This window comes from Chiloscyllium plagiosum, chromosome 32, assembly GCF_004010195.1.
Source record: "Chiloscyllium plagiosum isolate BGI_BamShark_2017 chromosome 32, ASM401019v2, whole genome shotgun sequence".
In the NCBI taxonomy this organism is placed as follows: Eukaryota; Metazoa; Chordata; class Chondrichthyes; order Orectolobiformes; family Hemiscylliidae; genus Chiloscyllium; species Chiloscyllium plagiosum.
Genome location: NC_057741.1, coordinates 21,646,983 through 21,664,546, shown reverse-complemented (window position 1 = coordinate 21,664,546; position 17,564 = coordinate 21,646,983). Strand labels below are relative to the sequence as shown.

At 42.3% G+C, this 17,564-nt stretch overlaps 1 protein-coding gene across 5 annotated transcripts in view; it reads left to right on the top strand.

The window, feature by feature from the left end:
* jade1 (jade family PHD finger 1) overlaps positions 1 to 17,564 on the top strand; it is a 139,626-nt gene that overhangs the window by 106,618 nt on the left and 15,444 nt on the right. For 4 of the 5 annotated variants that reach the window (XM_043674201.1, XM_043674202.1, XM_043674204.1 and 1 more), the window contains 2 exons: positions 1,580 to 2,089; positions 12,129 to 12,246. In XM_043674201.1, coding sequence (XP_043530136.1) covers positions 1,580 to 2,089; positions 12,129 to 12,246 — 628 coding nt within the window. The remainder of the gene's footprint in view (positions 1 to 1,579; positions 2,090 to 12,128; positions 12,247 to 17,564) is intronic. The other variant, XM_043674206.1, reaches the window with a different exon arrangement.

Here is a 17,564-nt window from a genome sequence, read left to right as displayed (position 1 = left end):
TTGAACCCGGGTCTTTGGCGCTGTGAGGCAGCAGTGCTAACCACTGTGCCACCGTGCCGCCCACATCCCTGCTGATCCTTCTGCCATTTCTTTGCTCCCTGTACTAAATTCACATGTTTCTGTCTTCAAGGGCCCAATTTTAGTCTTAACCATTGTTTTTCTTTTCACATACCTAAAAAAGCCTTTACTATCCTTCTTTATATTTTCGGCCAGTTTAACTTCGTACCTTATTTTTTCTTTGCATATTTCCTTCTTAGTTATCCTCTGTTGTTCTTTAAAAGCTTCCCAGTCCTCTGATTTCCGACTTATCTTTGTTATGTTATATTTTTCCCTTTTGTCTTTATATGGTCCTTAATTTCCCTCGTCAGCCACGGCCACCCCTGCCTCCCCTTAGGACCTTTGTTCCTTTTTGGAATGAACTGATCCTATATCTTCTGCATTATACCCAGAAATACCTGCCATTGATGTTCCACTGCCATCCCTGCTAGGGTACTGCACCATTGAACTTTGGCCAGCTCCTCCCTCATAGCTCCATAGTTCCCCTCATTCAACTGAAATATTGTCACTTCCGATTCTACCCTCTCCCTTTCAAACTGCAGATTAAAGCTTATTGTATTGTGGTCACTACCTCCTAGTGGCTCCTTTACTTGGAGGTCCCTGATCAAATCCAGTTTGTTGCACAACACCAGATCCTGAATTGCTTTCTCCCTGGTAGGCTCTAGCACACTGTTCTAAGAATCCATCTCAGAGGCACTCCACAAACTCCCTTTCTTGGGGTCCAATACCATCCTGATTCTCCCAGTCTACCTGCATGTTCAAATCCCCCATAACAACTGTAGTAATATCTTTGCGACAGGCCAATTTCAGCTCCTTATTCAACTTACACACTACATCCAGGCTACTGTTTGGGGGCCTGTAGATAACTCCCATTAGGGTCTTTCTAGGGTTGCTTTGTCTTGGATGGCATCTTGAGTGTTGTTACAGCTGCATGTGTTCACACAAGTCAAGAGTGTCTCACTCATCATTCCTTCCTGATTTATGCCTTGTAGGTGGTGGACAAGCTTTGGGGGAAGTCAGGTGCTGGGAATCTCAGAAGGAGGCCAAGGTGGATTATCCACCTGGCAGTTTTGCCTCAAGGCGGTTGCAAATCCTTCAGCCTTGACTTTAGTTTTAAATGCTGGGCTCGCTTACCATGAAGAATGGGGATATTTTTGGAATCTCTTGCTTTCGTTAGTTGTCTAACTGGCCACCAGTATTCTTGACTGGTTCTGGAGGGACTGCCAAACTTTTATCTGTTTTGCTTAGTTGCTGATCAGATTGCATGCACAAGATGATTGCTTTCAGCAATAAACATGAATGTTCCAGAGGCCAGGAAAAGCTCAATTAGTCTTCCCTATTAAAAAGATAATAGCTGATAAGTTATGAACATATTCTTATTGGGGGTTGCAAGACATTTCCTCATCAAAAAGTAGAAAATTAACATTTCAAAGTGACCAGAAGTGCTATTGTATTCTCCACATGATCACTTGGAAATACATCTTGCCTTATCGTAACTGGACTTTTTTTAATATCCCTGTAGTGTTCAGTGAAGAACTGCCGTACGGCTTTCCATGTGACTTGTGCATTTGATCGCAATTTGGAAATGAAGACCATTCTGGCGGAAGATGATGAAGTGAAGTTTAAATCTTACTGCCCGAAGCACAGCAGCAAGGAGCCCGATGAGGGAAACAAAGGCTATTCCACTGAGGAGGTACAGGAGAAACCTGCCATTGTGGAAAGTGTCCTGGACAGTATGGACCAGAGCCAGGAGGAGGCTCAAAGGATCAGCCTCCGCAAACAGAAACTCCAACAATTAGAGGACGAATTTTATAACTTTGTCAGCGTCTTGGAGGTGTCCCAGCACTTGAAGTTGTCCGAGGAACTTGTGGATTATATTTATCAGTACTGGAAGGGGAAGAGGAAGAGTAATTTCAACAAGCCTCTCTTCACTCCCAAAAAAGACGAGGAGGACAATCTGGCAAAGCAGGAACAAGATGTCTTGTTCAGACGGCTGCAGCTTTTCACACACCTCCGCCAGGATCTAGAGAGGGTGAGTGCTGTTGCTTGGAGCTGCAATTCGGCAATTTAATATCATTCTTGGGGCAAATTTCCATTCTCTTTTTTTCCAGTAGGAAAATGTAATTTTGAATGTTTTTTTTAAACTTAAATGTTTTTATTGGGATGATTTTATTCACTATGTCTTTGAAAGCAAAACAAATTCTCCCATTGCAAATTCTTCTCCGATTGGATGGTGCGTGTCCTCATGATTGCTACATTTTTGAAGAAAGAGGTTGTTAATTTTTCCCCATGTCTTAAGTTGGTAAATTGCTACAAGGGTGTTAGGAATTCATTTAGTGTTCCATGTAAGAACTGCTGGCATTCATCTTAAGATAAATGGTAGGTCCTGACAAATGCAAAGGAGCTAAGGAGTCCTGAGACCCAGTAAAGTTGGTTGGAAGGTTGTTTGTCGAAGCCAAGGAAGACTGATTGCAGTGCTCTAGTCTTTATGAGACTAGGCATTGAATATAAGAGCTGAATATATAAACTGTGAAGAAACATGAATAGAAACAGCTAGAGTACTGCTGCAGTTATTGGTCGCCATGCTGTAGGGATGATGGAATTGTGCTAGAAAGGGTACAGAGGACATCTATGAGGATTTGCCTGGATTACAAAACTTCATTGAGGATAGGCTAAGGTTGTTATTTTGGAACAGACGAGGCTAAGGGGAGATCCAAGTTTTAAAATTAGGAATAATGAAAGTATTTGAAGAAGTAGAGATTTTTGAAACATCGGAGAATTGAGGGCTCCCAGAAAGAGGATTTGAGTCTAGGGACAGATCAGCCATGATCTTGTAGAACAGTGGGGCAGGCTTTAAGAATCAAGTGGCCCACTCCTGATCCTGTTTCTAATGTCATTATGAGGGCTATAGTCAGATGAAAGGCTCTGTTCCCTTGCTTGAGGGATGCACAACTGGAGTGCATGGATGCAGGGTGCAAGGTAGAATGTTCAGAGGGAATTCAAGACAAAAAGGTTTTACTTAGATGGTGGTGGGATCTGAAACTCATTGTCTGAAAGGATAGTAGAGGCAGGAATCTCCATAATATATTTCAAGTACTCCAAGATATACTTGATGTACTGAATGGTACAAGTCAAGCACCAAGAACTGGAAAGTGGGATTTGGCTGGGTGGCTATTTCTTAGTAGTCATAAGAATGATGGGCTGAATGTCCTCCTTCCATGCTGTAAATTTCCAAAATTTATAAGTTGAGCAGCACAATACAAGCAGCTTCACAAACCTTGTCAGAGTAAATTCTGTTGTAGCCAGCAGGAAAAAATATACAAACCCTGTATTCTCATTTTAATTTGACTGCGAAATGAGGTAACAAAGTCATGTTATTTTTGCAACAGTTTGGTGATTTGAGTCTTGCAGTTGGCCGCCAAAGTACAATGGTCGGGTGTGTAGCAGAATTTGTCGTCGTCTTGCCTTATTTGAATGAGGTGTTCTGCTTAACGCAGAATTAACTCATTTCTATTAAGTTGTCTGAGCAGGACTTTGTAAATCCCATTGAGCAGCACAGGAAATTCCTGCAACTTCTGAATCAGCAAGTTAGAGCTCGCACGCAATCTCCTTACTTGAGCTGCAAGTTCAGTTTGCGTCACTTGAGCTGAGGGCACCCTGTTGGAGTTGGGTGGGGGTGAAGAGTGTGCAATCCAAAAACAGTCCAGTCCCTACTCTGGGAGGAACACCTGAAGAAATGTGTTCCTGTAGGTTCTTATGTACATGGATGACTGACGGGTTGGAGAACATGCTGGTGAAAGATTGTCTTCTTCAAGATTAGCTATGGCATCGGCGCTACAGTATGAACCAACTAATGACATGTGCAAAGAGTGTTTCCCTAACGATAGACGTGTGATCAGGTAAGTTCTGCTTATGTATTTTTCACCGCTTATACTTTGCCTTATTTGAAGTCCAGTCCAGCCCAGGCAGAGTTGCCTTTAGTGGGTTTCCCGATGATGGTCAGGTCTGGCTGTGCACTTTACATGGGTCTTTCCACGGGAGTTTGGGGGAATGTAGAGTTGAGGTTAAAATTAGATCACCCATGATCTTGCTGAAGGGCAGGGCAGCGTCGAAGGGATGAGTAGCCTACTCTTGTTCCTGTGGGTAAGTACGTATTCTTCTTCCTTTTCACCATGCGTCATTGCAGCCTCCACTTGACACGCGAATCAACTCAGAGGGGAATAGAATAAAGTGAATTCAAAGCTGTATCCATTGCTGTTCCATACCACCAGCCCCTTGCCACGCCTCAAAGCATGTTTTGGATTGTTTTAAAGTTCCATTCATGTTGAATTTTTCACGAAGATAAATGGCATGAGACTCGCAAGTGTGCAAAATTTGGCATAAATGCTTTGCCACACGACTTATATGTTGCATAATTTTAAAAAGAGCTCTAAATTCATCAAGCTCTTTCTTTTGTTTTTTTAAAAACTACATTTGAAGAAAAGCTCACTTTCTATTTTTGTTCTTTTACCTCCCTTGTAACTTTGAGAGGCCTTGTTTAGTAGCTTGCCAAGTTAGGTTAAAAAAACGGATGTTACAATGCAAAGTGTTTTGTTTAAAATTGGCTTTGATTACATTTTACTTAAAATGACACATTTCTGTTTTCTAAGAATGTGTTTCAGCAGTAAACAAGTTTCCTTGGAACAAAACGACAGCCAGTTAACTGTAGAAAATAAAAATAGCGACAACGAACAGAAAAAAGAAAGTTTGTACATTGAAATTACATATATAATCTTTTCACCACAAGGGAATATTTTAATCTGAATGTAAACACACCGTTCACCTCTCCAGTTGATAAAAATAGAGGTTGACTTTCCAATTAGGTACATCTTTTTTGTTGAGCATTCTGTCATGGGAATCACCATCGCAACTTTTTGGTTTGGAATATGAAGATGTGCATTGGTGTAGAAGTAGCTGAATTCTCGATATTTACCCTGTAGAATCTAGAATAAGATGGGCATCAAATATGAGCTATTGCAGCCGCCTTTGCACAATTCCGAGCCCTGAAACTCTGTGGAACTCCACTCACCTACAGATGGGGATTGGTAAAGAACCTGGGAAGTTGGCATAAAATCCTCTTTGTGCTGCTGCTGTGGGCAAGGGGACTCTGTAAATCTTCAATCTAGGAACACCTCTGGAATTCCAGACATTGATCTCCAACCGTACATCCCAGAAAACTTCAAACTTCGTTCCTGTTTCCTCCTCAATTTCACTGACTGAAACAGCAACACTCAGTGGATTAAAGAAAGGGGAAACCACACAGGATTCCTGCTTCTAATTGACGTCCCATAGCCCCTGCTGGACTTATACATGTTTGACTTTGAAACAGCACAGATGTTTTTTGCCTTGGCTGTGACATCCACTGCTGCAATGTTCACTGGCCAGAATCACACATGGATAATTGCCACTTGGGTGAAGTACTGGATATTGTCTGTTGTCTTTGGAAATTTTCCTCAGGAGTCAACAGATGCACAGTTAGCATTGATATATTTCTTGCTGGTAATAGTTGTGGAGAATCAACCATAATAGCTAAACCTTCGAATTCGGCAGGAAACGTTATGGCAAATCTTCTTCATCGTGAAGGAAACGTGGTTATTGGATGTTCAGGTTACAGCCTTTTATTTAATTGGCAGGACACCACAAAACACAGCCTTTTCCCAACTTTGTTGGTTTTTCTCCTATTCATGTTTCGAAGTGCGCAGAGAATTTTGCCACCGTTTCTTCCTCAATCAGTATGTGAGCTAGTCATTTGCTGTTTGTAGGTTCTTACATGCAGTGTTAACTGCATCACTTGCTACATAAGAGTAGAAAAGCTCATTCAGCTCATTACATCCCCAAGGCTGTTCTGTTGTTCAGTAGAATTGTGGTTAACTCCATTAACTAGCTTTTACTCGGTAATCTTTGGCTAACAAGAAACAAAGATTAGAAAATTTCAATTAGAAAATTACAAACGTTTGTAGCATCAACTGTTGTTTGAGTAGGGAATTCCAATGTCTGCTATATTTTGCATGCAACGGTATTTCCTGATATTATTCTTGAAGGTTCTGCCTCTAATTTCTTTGAGTCTGTCAACTGGCCCTGCACTCCCCACTGATGGACTGAGTTCCCCCCAGTCTGTCCTATCTGTTCTCCTTTAATATCTTAAGAACTTTGGTCAAATCTCTGCTTAAACTTCTACATTCCAAGAACTACAGAATACTAAAATATTCACTTCTGAAGAAAAGTCACACGACTCGAAATGTTAACTCTGTTTCTCTTTCCACAAAGCTGCTTGACCAGCATTTTTCATGTGTGTTTAACACAGAGTGCTGGTTTGTGTAATTTCTCCTCTGAACAGCTCCAGGTGTCATTCTGATCAGAAGTCTATAACACTGTAGTCGCAAAACCATTTTACCAAATTCTTAATTGGGTCCATGACATGTCCACTCCTGTTTGTCATTCATTACACCCTTTCTTATTGAAGTGATTTCATTCTTAATCATTAGGGTTACTCCTCCCTGTCTACAATTGTTTCTGTCTTGCTTGAAGCATGGTTCATTAGTTATTATCGGGACTGTAATAAATAGGGCTTAGCATCATTTTAAATTCTTTTACTCTCAAATGTTCATTCCAATAAACCAAATGCTTGAATTATATTTTGGTTCATGTATTTTGCATCATTCTTCTTCGGTTGTCTAACTTGTGCCTCTTCATCTCCACCTAAACATTGGAGAAGGAGTCATTGATCTGAAGGTTATATTTCACAGGCTCCTCAAGATTAATTGTTTATTCCTCACAAAAAGGGGATGCAGTCAAAGAGGTTATACAAAGATGTGCCTCTATTATGAGGGGCTTGCTGACTGGAAATAAATCAGACTCTCAACAGTTATAACTGCAAACAAAACTGTAAGAAGAACTTAAAAGTTTCTGAGCTTCATATCCTCATTGTGCTTTCCCATTTCAACTGCCCAGAAATGTGAGCGAGACCAAGCTCTTCAATTTAATCCAATTGCTGTGGAGCCAGCACAATGTGTATGAATTTTAGTTTTAATTTTTATATATGTTAATAAATATTTCATTTCTTTGTCTTGTATATCTACATATGTATCCCCTTGACATACATAAATATATTTATTAATCTATCTAATTTATTAATCTAACTCAGGGCTTACAAGTTGTTGACAATCATTTGCAGACAATGCGCAATAATTATCTAGCAATGCTGGATGTCAATATGTACCTTTCTTGTGGGCTATGGAATATGGACCACTGCTTGATGTATTCTACAAAGGCTGAATCACTTGGCTAACCTGTTTTGTGGTTTGGCTTTGCACAATTGGCTGGAAGTGTGTTATATCTTTTAACAAGCTTTGAATTATTTTTAATAAATCTAGCGTTGGCTGCAGCTGTCAGTTATATCACTTACAGTTTTGTTCTGTCAAGTGCCACATTGGAGTTTTGTGGCTGGAAGCTATTTTTCACTGATTTACTAATCTCGCAGTGCAACTGCTGAGCATATACAGAGTGGGATAGAGATTTTGTTCCCTGTGTGGGCATGCTTTGTGAAGGCAATATGGGCATTCAGAGTTTGGGAGATTAGTAGGCAGTTTGCAAATCATTTGCTTTAACCTATGTCATTTATATTAGCTTTTCCCTTGTCACAATGCTCTTCTTAGTACATTTATAGGAAAGATTTAAAATCTTTTCAGGATGGCTGCTTTACATATAACACAATATTGTGGTGCGCTTTAATTTTAATTGTCATTTTTTTCCTGTTGCACTATCAAGGATAGTCAAAGCATTAATTTCGATGGTCAGTAAGGCCATTCCAGCACAGCTAGATGATTATTGTGCTTCGTTTACAAATGAATCTGTCAATGTTTAACTGTGAATGTGTTCTCACGTTGATGATGGCCAGTTACTGATTTTTAAAATGGTCCAAGATTTGTTGCTGACACGACAGATAGTTTTGTGTGTATTTCCACAGAATCAGAAATAGCTGCACCACAGTTAGCAGTGTTCTATTTTTAATCTGTGTCATAAATATAGAATTATGACCAGGGAAGGATGAATTACAAAAAGTTGGATTCACAATCCAATCCAGGGATTCACATGTTGTGAGAGTGAGATGAGATTACAATTCTGACCTTGCTGTTTTCTATCATTCATAGTTCTGAAAAAAACTGCTAAATTGCACATTTGATTTATTATAATTGCCCAGTGTATATCTATAAATCTGTGGGAGATGAGGCTTGGTTGGAGGAAGAGATGAAAGTAGAGTTGGGATAAATGAGTGGTATCTATCTCATTAAACTGTGCAGCATTAGGAAATCAAATTGCATTGAATGAGTGACCTTCTATATATGGTGCATTATTTCGAACACAAATTTGGCAATCAGTCATCCCTGGTATGTTACTCATGAGTAATGCTTTGTAATTTTGAATACACATTCAATGTCTCTCTTGCTGCATGTTGTGCAGGTTTTGCCCCTGTGCTCTGTCTCTATCCCAACTGTGCACTGTTTATGAAAAATCCTGATGACAGTTTATTGTTTCCTCAGTGAATTGACTGAATTATTCACTCATTTACTGATCAGATTACTAGGCTATATTTGGAATAAGGTGCTCACTAGCATGGCTTGTTACCTATAATGCTTATCTCCACATATATGCAAATTCTTAAAGGTAAATGATGTGTTCTGCCAGATCCTAATTGTTTCCTATTGGTTATTGTGTTAAATTAATTTGTTATTGTTTTTGATGCTGATTTTAATCCTATCAGAATAGATCTGTGAAACATTGGATTTCACAGTCAGTCCCATGTTTTGGATTGCACAGTTTAACGAAAGAGCTTTCAAGCTAAGAATATTGGAATTGAAATGTAATTAATTTTCATCTGCACCCATAATATTAATTTGTGCTGACACTCTGCGTTTGTTGAGTGACTTTAATTTTACTCAAATTGCTCATTTTTTTTAGCATGTTAAAAGTCACTTCTATAGGATTAATTGCAAGCATTTAATTATTTCAACCTTGTCTCTAACAGCAAAGAATTAAAAATGGTACCATCAGACCCTCAGATTACTGAAACTGTCCATTCCATAATGAAGTGTGCACAGAAGCGATGTAACTGAAATACTTTACAACAAATGCTTGTTCAGTGAATGTAGTGAACATGGGTTCTGAACTGTACTGGGTGTGAGGGACAAACTCCAACCCTAACGGTTTACCTGCTGACCTTTGGGGAATAAGCTGTAGATATCTGCAAATCAGGGCAGTTGCCCATGTTCCTTTCTAAGCTGTACCTGAGATCAGGTGTGTCTCTGGCTGTTTCCTTATGGCTTTACTTTACTTTCAACCTGTTGGCTTTTACTTCTGTGGAGTACTGAATGTACAGTATTTATAACATTGTACTGTAATAAAATCTAATAAAAGTGGGTGTATTCTTTTATATAGTACACATTGTGTGGTTAATTTTATTTTCTGATAGTACTGTCTCTGAGACAACACGTTTAACACTATAACTGGTACAGTGCAGTAGTGGTGCCTGTCACCAGTTAATGTGGCCTTCTCTTTTCTGTGCTGTGTCCCTTTGGTTGTTTGTACTTGATGTGTGGATGGGTAGCTCCTTACAATCAGATCTAACGCATTCCTTTGTTGAAGTAATATTTAAGTGATGTTGTAGTTAGGAAGTGGCTTGTCTTGTTCTGGAGAGGGTGGACAGTGAGCAGCTGAAAGGTACCCTCATTCTCTGCATTTGTGTGCAATTACATTTCCCCAGTTTAACTTTGAACACTCAATGGGTTTTTACTGGCCTTTTAAAGTAATTATTAAGATATTCAGTGGTAAGTTGAATAGTCAGCAGCAATACGCCTTGTAATCCGCACAAAATTATTCTTGTGTGAAAGCTTTAAGATCGCAAAGTTTAAATAACCTTTTTTGAGCCATGCTTGGTTCTAGCATGAAATGAATGGGACAGGGTGGGGAGGGGTAGGTTTTGGTGAAGTAATGCAATGGGACTATGAGGAAGAATCTTTTTTTTTACACTGGATGTGGTACTGAACTTGAACTTGCAACCTATTAGGATGATGAGGCGGAGGTGATTAATAATTTTGCGAGAAAGTTTGATTGGTGCTGCAGGGAAGTAAGTTTGCAGGTTGACTGGGGATAGCACAGAGCTGTGAGATTGACCAGATTTTTATACAGAGTGCCAGCATGGACTCAATAGACTGGAAGGCCTCCAATGTCATAAAAGGTGCTGTGACGATAACTGTGCCTGTTTGTCTGGGGTTTATTTTCCATGCTTTGGGAATTTTTGAAGCCTGCCATGTGAGGGGCCCATTTGGGTCTGTCACAGAATATGCTTGCTGGCTGCCACAATCTACTGTCAAAACATGTGGCGCTGGGAAAGCGCAGCCAGTCAGGCAGCATCCGAGCAGTAGGAGGGTCGACGTTTCAGGCATAAACTCTTCATCAGGAATGTGGGGGAGGCCGAAGGGGGCTGAGAGATACGTGGGAGGAGGGTGGGGTGGAGCAAGGTAGCTGGGAATGCGATACGTAGATGGAAGTGAGGGGTGATGGTGATAGGTCCGAGAGGAGGGTGGAGCAGACAGCTGGGAAGGAAGATGGCTAGGTAGGACAGTTCACGAGGGCGGTGCTGAGTTGGAGGGTTGGAGCTGTGATAAGGTGGGGGAGGGGAGATGAGGAAACTGGTGAAATTAACATTGATCCTATGTGGTTGGATAGTCCCAAGGCGGAAGATGAGGTGTTTTTCCTTCAGGCGTCAGGTGACTAGAGTCTGGCTGTGGAAGAGGCCTATGACTTGGACGTCCTTGGTAGAGTGGGAGGGCGAGTTGAAGTGTTGGTCACAGGGCATTGGGGTTGTTTAGTGCGTATCTCCCAGAGATGTTCTTTGAAATGTAAAGCAGGTTGGCGTCCTGTCTCCATAATGTAGAGGAGACCACATTGGGACCACTCGCACTCTACATTTGGGGAGACAGGACGCCAACTTCCAGATCGTTTCAGAGAACTTCTCCAGGACACACGCACTAAATAACTCCACCGCCCTGTGGCTGAACACTTTAACTCCCCCTCCCACTCCACCAAAGACATGCAACTTCTGTGCCTTTTTCACCGCCAAATTCTAGCCACGTGATGCCTGGAGAAAGAGCACCTCATCTTCCGCCTTGGGACCTTCCAACCACAAGAGATCAATGTTGATTTCACCAGTTTCTTCATGTCCCTTCCCCCTATCTTATCCCAGATCCAGCCCTCCAACTTGGCACTACCCTCTTGAACTGTCCTACCTGTCCATCTTCCTTCCCACCTATCACCATCACCCCCCACCTTCCCCCCCAGCCCCCCTCCCATGTATCTCTCAGCCCCATTGAGCCTCCCCCCACATTCCTGATGAAGAGCTTGTGCTCGAAACGTCGACTCTTCCTGCTCCTCGGATGCTGCCTGACCGGCTGTGCTTTTCCTGCACTGCACGTTTTGACTCTGATCTCCAGCATCTGCAGTCCTGATTTTCTCCCTGCCACTATCTACTGGATAATACTGACAGACTGGCGACAAACAATTTCATATCGAGATAATTTCTGAAAGGTCAGCTTGTGGTGTTTGGGAGTGGGGGGAGAGGGAGGGAGGTGGCTGTGGTTGGGGAGGGGGAAGCATGTGCCATTTTTTGGCAAGGGTGCATCCCAAATAAATTCTGTTGAAGTTGACAGGAAACTGAATGCTGGGAATCTGGCATAAAAGCTGGAACCATTCTGATCAAGCCAAAACGTTAACCTATCTTTCTCTTTCAGATGCTGACTGAGCTGCTGTACATTCCAGCATTTTCTGTTTTTACTTTAGATAGCTCTAGTGCTAAGTTATGGGTGACATTATTTGTTTTTGTTATTTTGAAGAAGGTCACGCTGGTAAGTTTTGGTTTACTTCTTGTCATATCAGGATAGCCGCATCTAAAATAAGGAGTAGAGTGACCTGTTTGTGTGTAAGCTAAACTGTCTGTAAAGTCTGGTGTAACACTGCTTGTGATATATCTTCACCAGGTTCGAAACCTTACTTACATGGTGACCCGGAGAGAGAAGATTAAGCGATCGATCTGTCGTGTCCAAGAGCAAATATTCCACCACCAGATCAAACTTCTTGAGGAAGAGTGCGTTTCTGGTGAGTGTAAGCCATTAGTTTCTCTGAATCATAAAGTACACTTCTGAATAAAAAAACGGAGTGCTAAAGCACAAGTTGTTTTCCTTACAGTCACTTAGAATGGATAGCACTGTGTTTGATATTATGTGGACCTATCGGTGTTGAACTGGGTGGACAAAGTTAAAAATCACACAACACCAGGTTATAGTCCAACAGGTTTATTTGGAAGCACTAGCTTTCCGAGCACTGTTCCTTCACCAGGTGGCTGTCTACCTGATGAAGGAGCTGCACTCCAAAAGCTAGTACTTCCAAATAGCCCTGTTGGACTATAACCTGGTGTTATGTGATTTTTAAGTATATTTAATAGCTTGGAGGTTAATTGTCAGGGTTAGGCATTGAGGATCAGCTGTGTTCTGGGATCGCTTTTGGTTGGGAGCCCAAGGTGGCAGTGACCCATGCTCGACCTATGACTTTTTGGAACCACAGAGGATGCTGTGAAATGAACTCCCTCCCCCACCAAAAGTTCCTAAATACATAATATAAACTTAGTTTTTATAAATTTTAACAATGTCTGCCACACGCTCTTGAAATTTAATATTGTGCTTGAATGTAACCACAGGGTGGAAGAACACCAAGCACTTTCTTGTGTCACCTGGTTACAGTCTGGTGAAAGGAAGTTTAAAAATAAATCATGTCTGCCCCACATTTATCCTTCACAACTTCTTAATTCCCGCGTAAGCCAAGCTTGCTATGACTTCGGCATTGCCTCACCCTTTAATTTTCATTCTGTGTGGCTGCAGTTGAGATGCTTTGTAGTGGTTGAAGCAGAATGAGAATGTGCTGAGCCAGAATATTAAACATCTCTGTGCGTTCTCTCCTGATATTTCTGTTCCGAGTTTATAAATGGAAAGCTGCTTGATGCCAGTGTTAAATGCATCATTTTCTCCCTTCACTGATCGTTTTAACCCGACCAGTCACTGCTGCCCTCAACTGGTGGAATGCCATAACATTCAAAAGCCACATCACGGCAATTTCTATTTACTATTAAAATTGACCACATTGTGCTCCAGCATCTGCAGTCCTCACTTTCTCCACATTGTGCAGTGTCTTCACTGCCAGGTAAATAGATCTAGAAATGAAATCCCTGTCAGTGGGGAAGATGAGATTCCTGTGTGGTTACCAGTTTATGTTTTACTTGTGCTTTCACATGAACAAAATGTATAAGTTAAGATCGACAGTGCTGTTTGGTTGAAAACAGTTAGGTTTGGGTTATAACTTCCTGGGACAGGCCGTGTTCCACCTGCCAATATTGCAGTTATTTTATTCAGCCAGTTTGGATATGCTGTGACACATCATGAGGGCAGGTGGGACTTGAACCAGGATCTTGTGGCTATGAGGAAGGGACACTACCACTGCGCCACAAGAGCCCTCATGCAGGTATTGTGTGTTGTAATATAAAGGATGCTGTACCACCAATGGTGAGCAGGCTTCAACATGACACTGGTTTTCCAAAGGAGATCTGGGTGCCAGAACAAAGCATTTGGTTCCCCAGTCAGGGTTGGCAGCCTGTTAGGACACTACAAAAAGGGCAGCGCTAGCTTTGGAAAACATAGTACTTCACAAGCAAATCAGACTTTCCCCTCTGTAAAAATGGCTTAAGATTAACATAGGTGCTATTTAGAATTGGTTAACTTTCTTTGAGTTGCACAGTCCTGAAAGTGTAGAGGGAAAAAAGCGTTACAAATATGCTGTGGGGAAACTGGACACTCATGGCCTTTTTGTACTGCTTTAAGCTTTGGTATTGCTGAGTTATGTGAACGCCCTGCTCCACATAGGCGCATGTTTCAGTCTATCCGCTCAGGTTGCTGCTGGTGGTTTAAAAGTGTGTGAAGCATTGTTCGTTATCTTTTAGCAGTGCATGGTTAACTTCATTCTTCAGGGACTGGACATTTTCACTCCCCATCATAACAAAAAAATCGCTTTGCGTGGCTAAACATGGGACTGCAACTGAGGAATTGGTGATGCAGGGATTCCATCCTGACAGAGTGGGGTATTTAGTGGAGGAATTCTGGATGTAGATCCTGCCAAAGCCCCACATTGCCTATTTTCAGGAAGGGCCTCTGCAGTCGGTGCACCTCACATAGGTGAGGGTGTGTTAGCGGCAACGGCAGGGGGGCAGCTTTTTGCAAGCTCCCCCTCCCTGATGCCAGGTTCTGGCAATCAATCAGCCTTTGAATGTGACCCTGCCCTAAATTGCACTCTCCACAAGCAGGCACTCCAGTGACGTTAGGTTAAATACCAGCTGTGGGGCTAATTGTCCACATAAGGGCCTCAATTTGTGGCTGTGTCGGCAGGCCCAGTGTAAGCATCAGTGACCATTGCTGCCACATGCTTGATTGAGGGGTACAGGTTGGGAGGGGGATGGCATCTCACTGCACAGTGTCCAGGCTGATTGAAAAGGGTATGAATTACACCCTTTATGTGTCACACTGTTGTTGAGATTGTTTTGTTAATATTTTGACTTGAATTTGGTGCTTCATTTAACACTTCCAATTATGTTTATTAGTGACAATTTGTGTAGTGACTCCATATCACTGATCTATTTACTCTTTTGTGCTTTTATTTAATTGTTCCTTCCTCATATGGGATTTCCTGAAATCTGGTGCAGTACGAGATGTGAAGTCTGTACGGTTTTGTGTGTAATTAGAATGAAGAATAATCTGGGTGTGCATTTCAGATAAATATATTTATTTCAGGAAAATAAACTCCATGTGTTGACTTGGCATCAAGATCATTGAGTGCAGCTTTGTTTGTGATTTTGATGAAAGCATTGTTTGACTGAATCCGTTGCCGTGGTGACGCGGGGCTTAAGGACACAGCATTAAGCAGCGCCCACAAACTGGCTAAACTCAGTTTATTTGGTGAGGCCATGGTAACTATGTATAGCCTGCTGACTCAATTTGTTTGCAGAGATTAAAATCTCAAACAATCCACCACAGATTAAACATGCTCAGTTTGGTGAGCTGCGAAATTCAGCTCTGGCATGCCCTACAATTGGCATTGTCTGTGCCAATTTTGCTCCAAAATGGCACCTGTGGCACACCAGCGCGATCCTGGCTGTGTCAGTGGCTATTTTGATGAGGGCGTTAGCACATGTGAGGGAGCACTCTCCCTGGGAGGTGTGCAAAATCTGCAGATTGTATCATCAGTGAGCATGCAATGCATTCAGGGATGTTTTAATGCCAATGCTACTGTTTTCAGGCTCAACCTTGTAGCTCCTGATCTCTCTCAACATCCAATAGCGTGCATTAAGCAGCAAGGGATCAGTATTCATTTTTAGATTAGTTGTTGATTGATTTCTCCTTGGTAGTGTTGTAATTGCAAAGTATGATGGTTTCCAGTGCTTACATTTGTTGAAGTCTGCAGGCAGTGGTGTGACTAGTCCTGAACAATGTTTGAAATGAAAACAGCACATACTGGAAATACTCAGCAGCTCAGATGTCATCTAAGGAGGGAGAAAAAGAAGCAAAGAGACCTGCAAGTCTTTGCCCTGACTTTGAGGATTCTGCACGATCCACTTATTCGCAGCCATTGTCCAGCAGTTTGCATCCCTCACTTGGTCTTCAGCCTGACAGTGCACAATGGTAACATGGAGCAGGGCAAGAGAGATGGGGCAAGGTGGATGGGAGGCAGCGTGAGGCATGCAGGGCATGGAGAATGAAGAGCGCTCAACTGGAGGCTGTATCTGCTGAGAATGTTCAGAGAGCAGCTGTCCTACCACCTCAACGTGGAACAGTATGTCAGACATCTCTTACTGACTCACCAAGTGCAGCTCCTGAAATAACTCCACAGAGGCTGGTCTCCCACCACCAGGTCACCCGTTATTTACATGAGGAGAGTCCTTGACACTGACCTAGCTCCCTCTGAGGCGGCTCTCAGGGTGAACAGGACGTCTGTCACTCCTGTTCATATCTGTCAGCCAGGGCTCCCTGATTGGACCAGATTAACAGCCCCAATCAGGGAACTCATTCTATGAGGTCCACTTGGCTGACCTAGTTACAGTTACTACATCCTTTACCTTCAGAGTCTGAGACATATGCCAGTTCTTTTTTTGCAGCTCCTCCTAGGGCATTAAAGCATCACATCAGCTTCCTCTGGCTCCGCCTCTGATATGGGTAACGTGTAAAGCACAGTAGCTCACCTCTTGCGCCCGGAATGTCTCAGGACAAATTCATTCTCTTATTCAGATGACACAGACATTGAGTTGGCATCTGCTGTGCCCATCTCCACTCGTGAGATATCTTCAACACTTGACGGAGATGGGGAGCCGACAGATTCCGGAACACTCAGAAAGGCTGTCAAGGAACGAAGCACATTTTGCTCGAGCACTGTTTGAGAGTTTTCAGCTTTCATGTGTTCCATCTGCTTGTTCAGGACCGTCACAGCTAATCAAACCTTATATGTAAGGGTCATGACCTCACTGTCCCCTGGTCTGGAAAGATCAGATTTTACCTGGTGTGGAGTCTTCTCTCCATTTGCTGGAGCTTCTCCTGTAGTTGTATGAATTGTGCTCCTAGAATCAAACAGGAACCGGGACAGTTTGGTATCTAGTGAAGCTGTCGGCTAATTCTTCAAGCCTGCCTTCAAAGTTTGGACTGCTCTTCTTGCCAGGCCATTGGATGTTATGGAGCTGTCCTTACAGATCGAATATCATTCAACTTTAGGAAATACTCAAATTCCCTGCTGGTAAATGAGGCCTATTATCTGTGGCCAACACTTTTGGGAGTCTGTATATTGCAAAAGTTGTGTGCAGTTTTTTTGTTGTCATCCCTGTGTTTGACGAGTGACATTCAGCCACTTTGAGTGAACATCCACAGTGATGAAGAACATTGATCCCCTGGAAGGAATTGTTGATATGTAACCGAGTCAAGGGTTTATCCAGCTAGTGCCACGAATGTAGAGGATCGGCTGGTGGTAATGTTTGTCCATGTTGGCATGCTGGGCACTGTCGCAACAGCATGGCAATATCTGCATCCATTCCTGGCCATCAGACATAATGTCTTGCAGCTTCTTAGTATGTGGCAGTGATCTTTGCTTACAGAAATCAATGTTGCCGTCTACTGTGATCTGGTCTCTGTGGGTCCAGAAAGGTTTCAGTTCTGTTGTTGTGACAACCCTTTGGTCTCCCTCATCACTACCAGCAGTTTCAGTTTCACCAGGATCAGATCTTTTTGTGACCAAAGTCTGATATTGTCAGCTGTAACTGGGAATGTGTCCAGAAACTTTAAAACCATTATGGACTCATCCAGTGGTGGTACCACCAGTGGTCTATCTGCCAG